Source organism: Lissotriton vulgaris, chromosome 5 (genome assembly GCF_964263255.1).
Source record: "Lissotriton vulgaris chromosome 5, aLisVul1.2, whole genome shotgun sequence".
Lineage (NCBI taxonomy): Eukaryota > Metazoa > Chordata > Amphibia > Caudata > Salamandridae > Lissotriton > Lissotriton vulgaris.
The window spans coordinates 293,958,371-293,976,823 of record NC_141693.1 but is presented as its reverse complement, the minus strand read 5'-3'; the positions used below and the strand labels follow the sequence as shown (position 1 = coordinate 293,976,823).

The 18,453-nt window shown below is 43.4% G+C and overlaps 1 protein-coding gene across 1 annotated transcript in view; it reads right to left on the bottom strand.

The window, feature by feature from the left end:
* Positions 1–255: 255 nt before the first annotated feature.
* TMEM278 (transmembrane protein 278) overlaps positions 256–18,453 on the bottom strand; it is a 360,110-nt gene continuing 341,912 nt past the window's right edge. Inside the window, exon 2 of the mRNA XM_086920048.1 lies at positions 256–1,361. Coding sequence (XP_086776174.1) covers positions 1,092–1,361 — 270 coding nt within the window. The 3' untranslated portion in view covers positions 256–1,091. The remainder of the gene's footprint in view (positions 1,362–18,453) is intronic.

Here is an 18,453-nt window from a genome sequence, read left to right as displayed (position 1 = left end):
ACTGAGGGCAGAAAGGGTGGTGCCAGAGGTAGGGTAGGGCGACGCAAAAACCGAGGCTGCAACTGCTCGATACCCCTGGTTGGCGGGCCAGCACCCTGTTTCAAGCCTGTGATATCCACAACTTGTTATCTCTCATTAGAAACATTGCGCCGTTCATCAAAAGAAAGTTTAATTCGTGCCTGCTCCGCTGGTCTCAGAGGACTAGTGAACGAAAACGGATCAAATGAACAATGCTGCAAGGTAAAAAATAAAAAATATTAAACTGATCAGGTACAGCCAGAAACGTGTTAAATATGAAAACACTGAGGGCTGAAAGAAAACATTTTTTTTCAGTGGATCACAGAAATCTGAAAAAACAACAACAAAATGAGAGTACTGTGGTTTTCCTACCCACTGAGAACTGGATTCAGACTGGAAACAGTGTCAAGAAGACTGGAATCCATGCCGTCCAATGGTTATAACCACATGCTCTGGTCTACACAACAAGAATAAATAGCAAGTCTTTACAACAAACCCACAGGTGTCCTTTCAAGTCTCTGGCCCTTTAACAATGACGTTGAGATGTTCTTCTTCAGAAAAAAACGTTAGAAAATATTTAAACTAAGAAACAATCATGGCTTCCAACGATATGGGAAACAGCGCATTGAGAGACCAAGGGAAAAAATGTTTTCATTACGTTGAAGTCTGTGCTGTAATCAAAAAAATCCCTCGCTAAAAAGTGATGAAATACACTATTTGGAAGAGCTAACACAAACACCAATTTGATTGAAATGAGGAAAATTTCTGCTGCACATTCTCCTTTTTATTATTTGTACAGTGGCATTCATTTAAGCAGATGTGCAAGCATGGTAAACATCTGTAGCATACAGCTCATTCAGACTGCCCTTTCAACTTTATTCAGTCTCTGAAACAGACATGTGCACCAATGGGACCAGTGTGGGGGCCATGAGTCCATCCATTTCATCCTATCACCCCCTGGCAGGTGGAGGATGGGGTTATGTGCCTTCACTGTATTTGTCATCCGCTGAGCCCCCAACGCCAGCCAAGTCTCTCCATCCTTGGCTCTCAAGCTGCTGCCAGCGGGCGACATGTCAGACCCAAGCCTTGACGTGGCTGTTCCATTCCTTGATGCAGCCGCACAGCCCGCCGTCCTCATACCAGCGCCATTTCACCCCCTTGTATACAGCCCGGGCGTAGGGCTGGAAGCACATGAAGAGACGGAGGCGGCGGGCAAGGCTGCAGTAGAGCGCCATGGCCACCACGATGAGGGGGGACATGATGACGAAGCCCAGGATGATCAGGGCTGAGGAGCTGCTGTCGTCCAGGATAGCCTTGCAGTAGTAGGCATCCGAATGGAGCACCTGCAACAGGGAAGAAAGAACACAAGGCCATCGGTATGAATGTCCATTGGAGTTGACCCATAACATTGAGCACTCAATTCTATCTGTTGACCTTTTGCTTAGCCTTGCTTGACACACTCTCTTTAATATTGATAAACGTTAGTACTTCTCATTAAGTTACCTTTTTGCAGAAGGTATTGTGCACATTTTTTTTTCTGCAAGGGTCCATGTCATTTATTATTGCCACAGGGACAATGAACACAAAGATCGCTTGGTGGAACATACTATCTTCCTCTCGGGGGAGGAGGAGTATAAACCAATGCTTCATTTATGCAGATACCAGCCTTCCTTTGAACATCTTTGATTGGCCTATATTGAAGGAGTCTGAAATACTGGTCCTTGCTTCAACAAATCATTACAGCCCCACAAATCACAGGTTTGTGCCGATCTTGTCCCTTTAAATGTTGTAAGGCCCAGCACTAGATACATCACAAGTATCTACATATAGACTCAACTCACAATTCTTCGTGTTTATGTTGCCAATGGCTCTTTTTTTGAGTGCACGTTATTGTGGTACACAAAACAGTGTGAGGCTTATTTATAAACCCTTGAGTCATTTTTGAGCCACTGGTGCGTCACTTTTTGTGACGCACCAGCAGGGTAAAAAATTTGCCTTGTTGCACCATATTTACAAAGTGACGCATCTAGCTAGATGCATTACTTTGTAAACCCCTGCGCCACATTATACCTGCGCCAGATATGCAGGGGGGCATTCTAACGCAAGAAAGGGTCATAGAAATGATGCAATGAAATCTATAAGATTTCACTGCCCCACTTCTAGGACGCAAATGCGTCATATCGTACTCCTGCGTCATGGCAGGCGTAAGACTGACGTAGGCACATTCCACATGGGACTTGCCCATGTGTAATGACCCATTGCTGGAGTTGCGTCACTTTTGTGACACACTCCAGCAATGCGTCATTTTTGAGCCTACAGATACGTCAGAAATACTGACGTATCTGTAACTCCTTGCAACATGATGCATCATAGTATAAATATGATGCATCATTGGTGTTGCAAGGAGGGCGCAATGAAAAGTGACGCGTCGCTGTTTTCTCGCAGCGATACATCCCTTTTCATAAATGAGGACCTGTATTTGTAATGGAAACTTCACAAACATAATAACAACGGTATTTATGATCTCGGACGGATTATACAAGCATGAATTCTAAATTATCCACTTTATGGTAATGCATAAAAGAGGGATGAGAAGGGGCAGCCCCGGTGAGAGTATGTGTTCTTTTCCACACCAGAATTCTAATCCTTATTTACACTAAAAGACAGCCTCCATCTGAAGGCAATTGGATCTCGAGCCCTCCCCCCCACCGCCTCCTCTCTTCTCAACTCTCTTCATTTTCTCTCATTTTCATTCCTTAGCTTGTCCTGTGCTTTACATCCATCACCTCCTTTTTTCGGTCTCCTCTACCTGACTGTTTGTGAAAAAGTCTATTGTCAGCGTACAGTGGATTTAGAACCCACCCATTTCTGACCATTGGTTGGCTCTCTTTCCTCTTCTTGTATTTGTTCCTCCTCTGGAGCATAGCTTCATTACTTGTGTCCTTTTACTGCTTACTTTACAAGCGCTACTTTTTCTTTGGTTAAGCACTCCATGAGAGTGCATGTGTTTTCCAGCTGTCTTCCTCATGTACCTCTCTACCACCTTCTGCCAGTCTCTGTGTTGATGTCTCTGGCCCGTGTGCTTCTCCAAAACCCACCTTTGTTATGTACTCGCCATCATGTGCATTTCCCTCCTGTGTTGCTTTTCCTGCCAGTGTTCTTCTCCTTACCCAGTTCCATGTTGCTCTCTCGCCCATGTGCTTCTCTTTCTGCCTAACACGCCATGTTGCTCCCTCTCTCTGTCATGCACTTCTCCCATTCACCCTCTGTTTTGCTTCCCACCCCACCCCTACTCTCTGTGTTGCTTCTGCCCCCCCAGGCCCTCCATGTTGCATTGTCCCCCCACCTTCAGTGGAGGCTACTCTTCTTTAGCTCATGGTGTGCCCCTCTCTTAGCCCGCTATGTACCTGGTATTGTATTACTCTCCTCTGACCCCTTGTCCTGTAATTTTGTAATTATTCATGTTTGTTGTTCTTACTTGATGTCGATATTGCATTTATTACCTGCCTTCCATCCTTTTGTAAAGCGCACTGATATCCTTCGGGATCTTGTTCGCGCTATATAAAATGTTATAAATAAATAAATCCCCTGCCCCTGAGTTGCCTGCTTCCACCTTCTTTGTGAAAAAAAACAACTGCTTTTGCCTTACTTTTTTAAAATTTACCAATCCAACTGAGACTGGTAAACAGAAAAAAAGTGCTTGCCTAATATGGTAGGCCAGCAACACCATTGGCTTTTTCTCTTCTCTTTAGCCATGCTATATAGCACCAGGGCTGCAGTATAGCATCACAAAAAAACAATGGAAAAGCCAATAGGTCCCGAAGGGAAGAGGAAGTGGACAAACAGTACAGAGCAGTCAGTCACTCTCAGATCTGGGAAGTTGGGTTCGAGTCTCGGCAATGACGCTCAACACCCTGTGATTCTGGGCAAATCACTTAATCTCCCCGTGCCTAACAAATGCTCAAGTAAAGCGCTCTGATACCTGATACCTTCGGGTCAAGTTCACGCTATATAAAACTCCGGGGAAAAAAAAGTAGAGACCTATTTGCATTTGTTTTGTCAAGCTGAATTCCCACAGCACTGGTTGAAGCTTTGTCAATACGTTTCAGCCTACAAGCCCCAAACGTTTGGAATTGTAACCTGTTTTACCATGAGCTTTATGCGAAGATTTGCACTTGGATTTAGATAGCACTAAATTCCCATGACCAGGCATGAAAGTGCTTTTGGTGGATGGGTAGCATGATACTCTGTCATTCTGGACCATGAGTTAGGGCTCAGCAAGGTGGATACGGAGTGTGATGCTTTGTCATAGTCCGATTCAATAAAATGCCACCATATGCATCTCTTTTCAAGTGCTGGGGATGATGAAGTTATTAACATCTAGAAATTAGTGCTTGAGATGGAAATATATAAGTGCAGGCACTCGCTATACCAGAATACCAATTTGCCACTAAGTGCAGGTACTGTCCATTTGATGGTACATCTGCTGAGAAGTGCAGGCACTCTACCTTGCAAATCGAAGGAGTGCAGGTAGTCTGTACCTGACAGTTTCTGTGACAAAACCTGCCCATTGAAAAGCAAGTTTTAGTCTTGCACTTTGACTGGGATGAGGAGTGCTGCCTCCAAATAAAATGAATATCATATCATTTAAGTTGTGGGATTTTTCCTAATGGGAAAATCTCACCAGCTGAAAGTAACTTCTTCTTGTGATATGAAGGCTAGGGTAGCTTGCAGTGCTTAGTTTGTAAAACAAATAAGTACCAGGGGGGCCCTCGTCAGTAGGCCACTGCTGCTTATGCCCCCCATTGCCCCTACCAACACAGCCAGTGAGAGTACCAACACAATTACCAAACCATCACACACCCAAGTGCAGCAATTTAGACTCCCAAAGCCATAGTAATAACTTGGGTGGCAGGTATGAGTCACTTTCAAAGTATGTTGAATTGATAAGCAACTGTTGTTATGATGCTCTCTAAATTACACAAACAGCGCCACCATGTGGCAGGCTGTCATTAGTACCAGTGTTGCCAATTAAGTGCCGGTGCCGAGCACCGGAAACCATAGGCTCAAATTAAGCACTGGTGGGTTGTGGCTGCAAAGATTTAAATGAAACCACAGCTTAAACTTAAATACACTTAGGCCTGGGTGAAATTTTAATTATGCTGATGTAAATGGAACAGTTTTGTAAAATCATGTTACTCTTTTGATGCAAAATTCATGAAAACAATGTGATTCTGTCATTTAGCATAATTATCAGTAGTTTGGCACAAAAATCATACTTCAGGAGCACAGGAACAACGGACTTAGCACACGTGAGCGGCTGCTGCTGTTCGTGTAATTTTGCTTCTAGTGCTGTTTTCCCAGTACAAAATGCATCCTCAGGTCCATTTAGAAAATAGAGATAAATGCTGGTTATGTTTCTTGCTTAATTCCACCTAATTGCGCTTAATTTTGCTGTCATTTCACACAATTCCACGACAGCAAATTATCAGAGCGATATTGATGCCTGAACACACCCCCTGTGGAGAGCATCCTCTTGGGCCAATAAGCCCATTGAGTGCACAACCTGTAAGATGCAGAGCACTAGTCACACAGCACTCAAACCTGTACCACTTGCAGCTGCTGGTGCTGATTCAGTACTTTTCGGGATTATGATAATAACTGTGGCATGCTTAACAGAAATGGACTGGCCTATAGCAGTGGCGTTTTCTTCATGACGCCGTTGGAGCGTTGTCCCCCTGCCCGCTGAGGGCTGCGCTAAGCGTTACAGATTAAGCATGGGCAAATTTTGCGAATCTCGCGTTCGCGAATTTTGCGGATTTGCGAACTTGCAATCTGCAAAATCCGCGAAGTCTCGCGAATTTTTTTTTTTGTGTTTGCGCGGGTTTCTGCCAGTTCGCGAGGGTTTTGTACAATGTCGCAAATTGCGAACTTACCTGTCGGGTCGCAAGTTCGCGAACTTGTTGTTTCTACGTGTCCAGCCTGTTTGGGACACTCTTCTTCATCACTGCCACTCTCTGTCACCACTGCCACTCTCTGACTACTCATGCCACCCTCTGGCCCACCCATGCCACCCTCTGTTTCATCACAGCACCCTCTGGTTGTCCAGTCAGTGTACATTATTGTGGCAACGCAAGCACACCTTCCCTGCCTCAAGTGACCTGAATTAATTTGGGGCTGATTAATGTGTCACAGAATATTTTTTTAGCTGGCACCTGCTTCCTTAGTGCTTCCTGATTAGTGATCTTTTGCACTTGCTAAGTGCTTTCATTGTTGCAAAATTAGTTACAACACCTGCCCTGCCCCAACTGACAATAATGAATTAGGGGCTGATTAATGGATTTGAACTTCCAGCCTGGCTCCTGCTTGTCTCCCTTAGCTGTAATTCAGGACCTTTGTGGCATATGTGTAACTATTCTGAGGTTCAGAGCAGGGTCACATAATAGTTGCAACTGGCAACTGAACTCTGGAGGGGCCCCTCAGGAAGCACTACAGGAAATGGCTACTAATGATGAGCCTGAACTTTTGAACCTGGTAAGTAGTTTCAGTTTTGCTAAGATCGTATTTCTGCAATTTTGCACTTATTCGCGGGGCGCGAAGTTGTACTGGGAAGCCGCGAACTCACACGAACAGTGCGAGCAAAATCCGCTGCTCGCGGATTTGCGGATTTTGCGGGAGATTCGCAAATCTCGCGGATTGCGAATTTACCGAAAATCCGCAAAATCCGCGAGCGAAACGGATTTTCCGCCCATGCTTATTACAGATAAAATGACAATGAAGTGATTTTATTGCGATTTTATTTTTCAGCAAGGCACGCTGCAGCCGTAAGTCTTTCCCTGAGCCAGGAGAAATGGGGCGTGTCCTCTGCTGCTGATTGGCAGCATAAAGTACTAGAGCAGGGACTTGACTGGATGCTCCCAAGTGCCATGCCACTTTGGCCAGCAGTCTTGCGTCAGCTAAAGTGATATGCGCACTTTGAAGCTGGAGGAGAGCCAGCACAGGACTCCAGGGCCTGTAGGAGTTTTCAGCAACTCTGCTCCATCCAATCCTGGCGCTTCTCTCATGCTGGTTAGTAGCATGAGAACAGTGTCTTGATTGGTTATCAGGAGTTCTTCGTGACACAGACAAACTGCAGAAGAACACTGAGGAGGACGCGTAACCCGTGGGTAAGTACCATCTTTTTTTGTTTATATCAAATGTGTAATGCATGTAGTTTAGTTATTGCTTATGCTTTATGGTATGTTTTTGTAGGGAGGGATTGTTTTAGTTCGGGCTTTTTGGAGGGAGGGGTTGTTTAATTTTGCTGTTTCCGAAGGATACCAGCTGCGCGTTGGCCAATAGGCAAATCACAAAAAGTTTGCCTTTTATCTCTGCGTTCCAAAGACCGCCAGATGTGGTGCTGACCTGAGCACATGCCAGTTATGTCTTCACTGGCAGCTTGTTCCCTTAGACCATGTACACAAAGAGGGTTCTTTTAAAAGTAAAGAAAATGAAAAAAATAATTACTAATGCGAGCACTGGGGAGCAACTAATCCCAAAGTATCTTCTTGAATTTTCCCTATTGATGGATAATGTTCCTGTGTAAGAGGCGGTTCAGTCTGAGAGGAGATATCTTTCAGGGAAATACTGCATTCCAGAAATTACTGGGGCGATTGTTAAGTGAAGCATGTTAGCGCAAGGTCACCCTTTTCAGGGCGAATGTTTGCTCTGCCTAAATAAATTAACTTCTTGATAAGATGGATACTTCATAGTGGTTAACCCTTTCGATGCTGATGACGAGCTCAGCTCGTCATCACCCAAAGGTGTCGTGTGCTGATGACGAGCTGAGCTCGTCATGGTGCCACTAAAATGGCATTTTCCAGCACAGGGGGGGAAAACGCCCAGCAGCCATGTGGTTAAGGTATAAAGGGGCATATTATCAACAACTAGCAATATCTACGCTAAATAAGCTTAGCGACAATTTTTTTATCGCCGTATTTTATCGCAGAGATAACGTGCTATTAGCAACGTTTATCTCAAATGTGACAAAACATCCGGCAATAGCGGCTTAATGCGTGAATATCGATGGAAATCCACCAATATTCAGGCATTAACGCCAATAGGGTCTTAACCTGAATATCCAACTCCCATTGGATATACAGGTTAAGAACTGGTCTGAGCAGGCGTTAGTTTTCAGCGATATTCGCGCTTAGCGTGAATTTTTTCATCGCTACGCCTGCGTTGATAATAGGCAATAGCGATGTTAGCGATTGCTTTCAGTCGCTAACAGGTTGGGTACGCCCACTTTGCATGTCATTAGCGATAAATATTGCTGACATGCAAAGCGGGCCCCAAACCGCTCGCTATCACCTAAAAGCTGTCGCTAACTGATGTTAGCGATAGCTTGCTAATAGGGCGATGAAATTATCACAGTCGCGGCGATGATTTCATATCGCCCGCCTTGGTAATATGCCCCAAAATTACTTGCAAACAAATTTAGGCGAGGCAATTGATTAGCCAAGGAAATGCTGAACTGCAGCCACTGTACAAATCAAGAGCCATTAAATCACCCCATCCAAGTACACAAAAGCAAGTGAAATATATAGTAAGTAAATGAGTATTCCGCTCCAAACACCGTGGGGCAAATTTACAAGCCCCTTGTGGCACTTTTGCGCTGCTGTTGCATCACTTTTGTGACGCAGCGACCGCGTAAAAAATGCGGCCAATTTACAACGTGACGCATCTAGGGAGATGCGTCAGGTTGTAAAGCCCTGCGTCACATGATATCTGCTCCAGGTATAATGTATGCAGGGTGGGCATTCACATGCAGTAAAGCCTCGTAAAAGTGATGCAGTAAAATCTACAAGATTTCACTGCGTCACTTCTAGGACGCCACTGCGTAAGAAGTGAGGTAGTGTCCTGGGAATAGGCCTCAAAATGCATTGTTGGAGTTGCATAGTGCTTGCAACACGACTCCAGCAATGTGTGTCTATTGTCCCAACAGATGCATCAGAACTTTTGACGCATCTGTCAATCCTTCCTCCATGGTGCACCGTATTGTAAATACGGTGCAAACATTGTGGCGCAAGGGTTCCCAGGGTGGCGCAGGGAAAGTGATGCATCTCTACAGATGCGTCACTTTATTGTAAATATACCCCCAAATATATAGCATGTAAAAGTAAGAGACATAATAGACACTTAAAGCACCTCACCTTCTCGTTGCAACGGATTAGGGGGCCCAGTGCTGCTTGTAAGAGAAGCAGACTCAAATTTCCTGACCTACATAGGAATGCAACAACGTCCATGTTTGATTATTATGTTATGTTAATTTCGATTTATATAGCGCCAAATCACCGACAGGTCTCTTAGCGCTTGCTTTGGGAACCCATCCTGGCTTTCCCTGCGAGATAACCCCTACTGGGCATCCCCAAGGTGAAGACCATGCATCCCATTGCGGTGGGGCCATAGTGGAGATTAAGCAAGCTATTGCCCAGAGTTGCAGAGTGTGAACCCATGACTCGAGTAGGCACCGAGGTGAGAATAATCGAGTCCATGGACATTTTTGAGCTCAAGACCCTGCCGCGTCGGGAATTGAACTCTGGTCCCGGGTCTGACATCTGCATCAGGGTCTGCCTCCTCTAACCAGTGAGCCACACTCTGTCTCCTTTCTTTTATTACCTGTTTTCACCCCTACCACAGAACATACCAAATGGTAAATAATTTATTACTGAAGCAGAAATAGTACAAAATGTACTAAATTGCTGCACGCAAGAGCGAAATGTAGCTCCCAAAACTTTCTAAAAAAAAATAAACTAGCCACCATCCGTCTCCTGATTGCTGTATTAAAGAATTAAAGATGTTTGCATTTTGCCCAGGTTTTGTTAATATCCTCAATTAATGAATTTGGGGAATTGCTACTGTCTGCAAATGGAACTAAAATCTCTAAATATTTAATGTGAACTGGAAGGAAAGAATAACAAATGTAAGAAAAAAACAGTTTTGTGTCGCTGTAAATGCAAATGTATGTTTCTGTGAGAATGTTGTGACAGCATCACTGATTTTAAAATGGCACTCAGAAATTAGAGGAGTCGCGCCCATTCTGCATATATCTTTAAATTATGATGTATTGAATCATAAAGTGCATATAATGAGGCACTTAAATAATGATTAACATACATATTGTTCTGCAGGGATGTTTCGTGCTAAGAAGACATTCTCCTAGATGCACTTGTGTGGCAACAGAGAGAAACCCGAAATCGAAGACAAGTTTTAAAACACATCCGGGATGAACAGAAAGAAAGATGACTGCTTTCATTACAAACAAGCATTTGCAATGCAATAGGTCTCGATTTTGTTAAAGTTAGTGCTGGTGGCATTAAAAATAACTATGTTTTTTATTTTTGTTTTTTTGCAGTTGAGTAATTTTAAAAGTAAAAGTAAAAAACATTGTCATTTTTAACGCCAACATCTCTAACTTTAACAAATGCGAGACCTTTTGCATTGCAAATGACCATTACTTGTTGGCTATGATTGCAGGCAGGCCAGGGCGTGATGGCTGTGCGATTGACGGCACTTGGTGGCTTTGGGTTGGAAATCAATGCAGTTTAATAGCATTTAGCTGTGTGTCGGAAAATATGAGTTACTTGGGCAGTGGGTGTATGATGAACAATAGTTTTTGGTTGCCGAATTATACATGGAAGGGTGGCCCGCAGGAGTTGTTCGGTGTTGCTGGGGTAGTCTGAGTACCATTAGTGGGATGGGTTTTAGAAGAAGGAGACTGTAGGTAGTATTGTGAAGTGTATCAAGCGGCTGGGAGACAACCATTGCTTGCACTGTCAGTGTCTCGTTTCAAAGTATGAATGAATATTCATGAGCTCGATGTAAAAAATCTGTCGGCACACCACAACTGCAATCAGCCCCAAATAGGCACAGGGTCTGCTTACTTTGCTATCAGACACATAAGAATGACAAGAGCAATACAAATGTTATAGCGCTTACAGTCACAATCACAGCTTCCGAACACTTTGAAGAATTATTGCTTCAAATTCCTATTAGAACAATCTTTGAAGATCTTACAGGTAATTCCCTATTGCTGTGGTTTTTAACCTGTGGTACGTGGACCCCTGGGGGTCCGCTAAACCTAATCACTAAGTCCAAGACTGCATAGAATATTAAATAATATCACAAATTTAATAAAGTGAGTATAAATAAAAAAGCAAAATGTAGAATTAAAATTGTAATACTTTCTGCCAATGTGAAATTGGAGGATAAAACTAACGATTGCATCTGCAGATTGCTCCATGGGAGCAGTGCAAGTGCATTAAATAGGTTACGGTAATGAAGATGACTGGCCTCAATTACATTAAGCAACGCTTGACCTTCCCATTAAAATCCATACTAATATAATAAAGAGAGAGCCCAAACCTTTGAGGCGGGTAATCTCAGGAACCACAGCACCAATCACAACACCCAATACAGCGTTGGAAAGGGCAGTTGCAGCAGAAGGACATAGGCTATGCTGACGCCCACCATATACATTTAAAAGGTAAAAGAACCGTGCCAGCAAAGTAGTCCCTTGTGGGTGTGTCTGCGCTGTGCTGTGGGCATGTGCTTGGGGTGTGACAAACACTGGGGGCGTGTGGTACGTTCCGCCCTTCATGTCATGTCTCGTATTGTGTGCTAATCCCACCCTGCTCCCTTGAAATACCCCTGCACCCCAACGTCATAACCCATCCATACACCTTAAAATACCCTAACACCCTTAAACACTAACCCATCTTAACCCTATAAATATACCCTGTACCCCAAAACCCAAAACCCAAACCTATCCCTAAACCCTAAAAATACCCCTATATCCCAAAACCCAAACCTAGCCCTGAACCCTATAAATACCCCTGTACCCCAAAACCCAAACCTAGCCCTGAAAACTTAAAATAATCCGTACCCCAAAACCCAAACCTACCCCTGAACCCTAATAATACCCCTGTACCCCAAAACCCAAACCTAGCCCTGAACCCTAAAAATAACCCTGTACACCAAAACCCAAACCTACCCCTGAACCCTAAAATACCCATGTACCCCAAAACCCAAACCTAGCCCTGAACCCTAAAAATACCCCTGTACCCCAAAACCCAAACCTAGCCATGAACCCTTAAAATACCCCTGTACCCCAAAACCCAAACCTATCCCTAAACCCTAAAACTATCCCTGTACCCCATAACCCAAAACTATATCTGAACCCTTAAAATACCAAAACACCCCAAAACATATACCTCAGTACCCCAAAACATATACCCATACTTACCTTCTCCAAACATTAAAAAAAACATGCTTTTACCATTCATGCATTTACAACAAATTTCGTTTAAAGTGTATGCGTGGTAAAAGCATATAAAAGGAAATGCCATGCGTTATAATGGCATTGCGGAGGGAAAGTTGTGGAATAATGGGTGTTTACCCTCCCCCGGTAAGTACATTGGTGGCACGGCGGCCAACATCTTCAGCAACATACTCATATTTTTTCACCACCCATTTTAAAAATGCACAGGTCTCTCTCATTGATGGCCAGCACCGACATACAGGCACGGCCCGTGCAGGGCGCTATACCGGGGCGGTGACGTCAGGTGGGGGAGGGTCAGGGTGGGGGGTCATAAAGTGTGGGATATGGACCATTACAGGTAAGTACCGAAAAAAAACAAAAAAACGAATTTTGTTGCCCGTGCTGCATCACATTTGGCGATGCAGCGCGGGTAACGAAATTCGTTTTTTTTTCTTCTTTCGGTACTTACCTGTAATGGTCCATATCCCGCATTTTATGACCCCCCACCCTGACCCTCCCCCACCTGACGTCAACATCTTGGTATAACGCCCTGCATGGGCCGTGCCTGCCTACATAAACTTTTAGACACACCGCCCGCCACAAGTTCTAGAATTGCGAACTTTACAGCTGGGGAGCTACGTTGGAATCTCGGCATCGGCTCAACATCCTGTGATTCCAGGCAAATCGCTTTGTCTCCCCGTGCCTATCACAAATGAATGTGTTCTTCTTTAATGTAAATTGTGCTCATGCCATGTTGTCGAGTTCGTGCTATATAATATTGCAAGGAGAAATAAAGTAGGGAAACTCGAGTTCACACACTACTGAACGCGCACTCTTAAGTGCATCAGCAGTGCACTGTGAATCGGAGCGTTTCACAGGCCTGTCCCAGATAAGAAATGCTATCAAAACGAAATCCTACAAAACAATATACTAATGGCCGGCAGCAATTCATACCCGGACAACGTCGGGACGGGCTGTTAGTTAATATATATATATATATATATATATATATATATATATATATATATATATATATATATATATATATATATATATATATATATATATATATATATATGTATATATATATATATATATATATATGTATATATATATATATATATATATATATATATATGTATATATATATATATATATGTATATATATATGTTTATGAATTAAATACAATATTTTCATCGTTTGTACGTATGTTTAATGAATGCTTTGCATTTGTATTTTCCATGTGTTTTTTTGCTGTCGAAATTATCAAGAATTTTTAGATTGAGGTCCCTGGCTTTCAGTAATTATTTAGTGGGGTCCCAGGGTTCCAGTAATGATTCCGTAGGGGTCCTTAGGTTCCAGCAATGATTGAGTGAAGGTCTACAGAAGTCAAAAGGTTAAGAACAACTGCCCTATTGCATTTAAAATGGCAATGTCAAATACTTTCAATGCAAGTGTGGAGGCTAAAAACGACCTTCAAAAATAAAATAGCAGCTTGTTGGAGTTTTACTAAAGTCTTAAATTAAAGCAGGGTGTTTGATTTCCAAGAACAGTCTAAAACATGCCTTCTACCTGTCTGGGCCTCTCTCCCTCTATGCGGCAGAATCAACTTGAAAGTTCTACGTTGGTATTTTACGGCAAAAAGGATTTAAAAAACACACACATGACATCAACAAATGTCTGGGGAGGGGAGCTTGTTAAAAAATGTGTGAACTTCAGGGGAGAGTGTTAAGGGGGACCTGAGCATAGAACTGCACAATAAGCGCACACCTCAGTTACTGTAAGAGCTGTATTTACTCCTAGTATGCGTTGTCACCTTCCAGCCGTGTGATCTTGCTGCGCTGTAGTAGCGTAGCAAGCTCAGGTGGTACCCTGTGCGGAAAATTTCTTGCCACCCCCGCGTCGAATTCAGCAACACTTCGTTGCGTTTGTTGACTGAACTAAAAAGTTTCAATAAGTACATATTTTTGCCATTTTGTCACCCCCTCAGTGATGACACCCAGGGTGGCTCGCACCCACCGCACCCCCCTTCCTACGCCGCTGCTGTACAGTGTGGCAGAACCTACAAACTTTCCACTAGTTGCAGGAGAGGCGGCAACAGAGCTTCGAGGGGAGTAAAATAGCTCAATAGTTAGGGTACCCAATGGTGTTAGGTTTCCAAACTGTGGCCAACAGGTAGTCCACCTGACAGGGCAAATATAGCCTTCATCATTTACAAGATCTATAACGTAACATGACACAACTGCATACTAGCATCACATATCAATTAGTACCAATTGTGTTTGTGGAGGCAGCTTTGTAAAAAGTACTACAGTGGACATGATGGCAATTAGGGAGACGGAAGAGTGGGCTATGGAAACCCTCTTTTTAGGGAAGGGACAGGGAGCAATCATCACACAGCATTGGTAGTTAGGGCCACAACAGTACACGAATGGGCCTGGGGCTGCAAGCACTCATCTGTCAGAAGTAACTTATATTAAAAACATTCTGCAACTAAACTGGTGTACTCACCTTTAGTCCATAATACACAAATGCGTAGTGTCCATTTATTTGAATTAAACATCAAATAATACTAATATGGCCACTAAAATTGCGACAAACCATTGGCTTTAATGTGCATTAGGAAAGATGTATTGAAAGAATTGTCTCCTGAAGATGCCACTGCCTTCCACGCTATTTATGAAATGGTTTTCACCCCAGCCAGATTCACTGGGCATACTTACAGTAGCTGTAGGTAAGTGCTCTCTTAATGGACAAAAACAATTTTTTGCACTGACGATTCCGAGCAAAAGCTCAGAATAATGTTTCACTCTAAAGACAGATTTGCTTTCAACTATCATCTAAGAACCACCATATCTCATAGCTGTGCAAGTATCATTGGTGCATGTTGTCAAATAAAACGAATTGCATGTCGCAGGATGTATTGCCCCTCTCGAGACCCCTCCATTTCATGCTGAGTTCCAATAGCATGAGGGCGAGGGAAGCCAGAATAGCAGCGCCCACCCTTGCTGCGCACCGGGGGATTGCCCGGTGCCCGCTATGGCCAGTCCGAGCCTGGCTGCCACCTCTCGTGCAACGCCAGGCCTGACTGAGTGTTAAGGGGCACGCAAGTACTCCGAGTCCAAAAAAAAGTCAATATGCAGCACGGGCACCCTACAGAAGCGGCTCCTTGGCTGGCATACCGACTACCTGACTGGTAAAACGAGAAATGCCTGCCGCCCGTCTTTATAGCAATTAAACCTGTGCACGTGAAGTGTCGTAAAACCGGAAGGGTCCGTGAAGTTGAAACTCCAGTTCACTGGCAGCACGAGAAAGGCCAGCTTTGTATGTGCCTGCTCATGTAAATTCCCACGCTGCAAAACACAAATACTGCGCTAATTTCTCCCGGAGCATCCACACCTTTTCAAAATACAAGCATTTGAAATGCAATAGGTCTCGCATTTGCGAGAGTTTAAGCTATTGGCATTGTATATGACATGCCTTATATTTATCTGTTTTGATAATTAACACATAAATAAAAGGCATTGTCATTTACAGTGCGAATAGCTCAAACTCTTGTACATTTCACTTCAAAGAATCGGCTGCCATTATCCCGGGCTGCTTGGAAAGTAGAAGCGTGCATGGGACCCTGAATGTTGCAGGAAAGCACGCTGTGCCTGCTGTGGGAAAAACTTATTAAAGAAAATAGTGCTTACAGACTAAAGAAGACATACCGTGTAACAACAGAAGTAAAAGGGCCAGTCCTGAAGGAAGTCACAAATGAAGACAAGGCCGTACTAAGGAGGGACTAACAAGCCTAATAACAAATCAGAAGCCAGCATTTACAAAGGACAATGACACAAGCCAGTGAAAAGTACAGGCGGAGAATGGGCGGAGCTTCAAGTCCATACATCAACACAGCATGCCTCGCAGAGCAGAGCATGCGCTGCCCGGGTTCAACCTAAAACAGGTGTGTACATGTGTTTTCTCACGTTTGCATGATGCATCGTTATAAATGTTTCATGAAAGCTATTTTACTAGAAGAGGTAGTAGGGGCATTGTTCATTAGATAATATTCCTGTCCTTCCATCCAAAACAAAATTATGAATTGTTGATGAAAAACATTTTGGACTTCTGAATGTGTCCAATTTTCTTTCTCCTGAAACCATTACATTTTCTAAAACGTTGTGATCTCTGTCGTATCAGGGTTTATGATAATGCAATACCAAGTAGACAACAACCCCATTCAACGTGCTGCATAATATGCAGATTAATTTTGCTTTCTTTGAAGCAAAATGTGCCATCCTGTACCACATAAATAAGCCAGTCTTTTGCATAATTGGGTCCTCCACTGCCACATAATTCTCGCGGTGCCACTTGAAGCACAGATGTAATAAGATCCATTATGTCTCTGCCTGCCCTTATGTAAAGAAAGAATAAATTACCTTCCACAACCCCTATTACCACGTGCTACACATTAGTTACAGCTACATAAAAGCACTGTACACTAATGCATTGCTTTTCATCTCCTCTAATTGGTCATATTTTTGATAATTGCCCAGAATGATCTTTGTTATGCATTATTTTCCAGCAGTAATTTCCTTCTTTTAGAATACATCTGTGAATACAACATCATCACCTGTGGGCAGATGACGGAGATGCCAGCCCTGACAAACAAAACTGTTACATGTTCTAACCAAATCCAAATCCAAAAATCTTTATTTCGGCCTTTTAGGCCATAAAAGAGACATTCAAATACATACAACAGTATAAAAAACATCATTGGAATGTACACAGATACAAGTAACGAGACTTCTTATCCATTTTAAAATCGAATAGATAAAATACATAAAAGGGAACAGCACAATTCATTACATGAGAGTAAAATTGACATTATGGTAAAGGACATTTACAACGGAAGCCGTAAATAACAATAAGACAGTGGCAGAATATTCAATCTATATTAGTTTATCCTTAATCAGCTTGGACCTCATACGCCACATGGCAAGGAGATATTTAGAAACTGCAAATACAATATGGGGGGAAGAGTCAGATTTCAGTATTCTATAGGATGACAGACAGTTCCTTATGGCCATGTTCCTTCATAGGGGCACCAACCAATATTTCCTTGGGGATTTATAGGTGGGGCAGAAAAATAGAACATGGATTTCGTCCTCATCGCACAGATTGCAGCCAGGGCATAACTTATCCCCCCCATTGGTCCATTTACTAGTAAAGGATTTGATTGGCAGGGAGCCAAACCGCCACTGTAAAAACAGCTTCCTTGCCAAGGTTGGGTATATAAAATCCCAAAAAGTTTCAAACTTGTATGAATTTTTGGATTGGGTAAAACAGTGAGTTAGGGTGCCAGTGCTAAGTGCAGTCATGTGAGATGTGAGATTTTGTTCCTTGTACACTTCCACTAGTCTTTTCCGGGGTACCTTGCTACAGCCTATTTCTGGAGTCACCCAAAGCTCGCTAAAACCAAGATGTTCTAACTTCCTGCTAAGATGTGTAGTTAGAGAGAACATTTTGAGCAGGAAAGCAGGAAACATATGTCGGCAGAGTTGTTCTTGCAGTGTATACTGATTACACAGAAAATCAGAACTCCAGACAGTAGCAGCAGCCTGCCAGTGTTGTGGTATGACATCAAAGAGCTAGAGTTCAGTCTGTCTGTGGACTTACAAAGCCTTCACTGAAGCCTAAAGGGTTCCATTCACAAAATGCCATGGCAGGAGCGGCTCATATTGGGGAAAAGAGGCGGGGTAGGTGAGAGGGCCAGGGGTAGGGAAGGGGTAACGGGGGACAATGGAGGTAGATTAGAATTTGTATTTACAAAATAGGCGGAGGGGGGGAACAAAGACTAAAAAATAAAAAAGAAAACTTACCTGTGGCCCTCCATCATCGCGTAGCACTTTTTTGCTCCTCTCCGCCGCTGCAGGCTGGCACAGGCTCCCAGCCAGCCCTGTGGCAAATCCTGAAGCTGCTCTCAAATGAGAGCAGCTTCAGGATTGGCCTGAGCGCCGATGATGTACACTCCAGGACAAACTGGGTGTCTGTGCCTGCTCTCGCCAGCCCAAGCAATGCAGCTGGGGTTGGAGAGGGGTCACTATGTATGTGGGGCCTCATTTATGAAAAGTGACGCATCGCTGCGTGG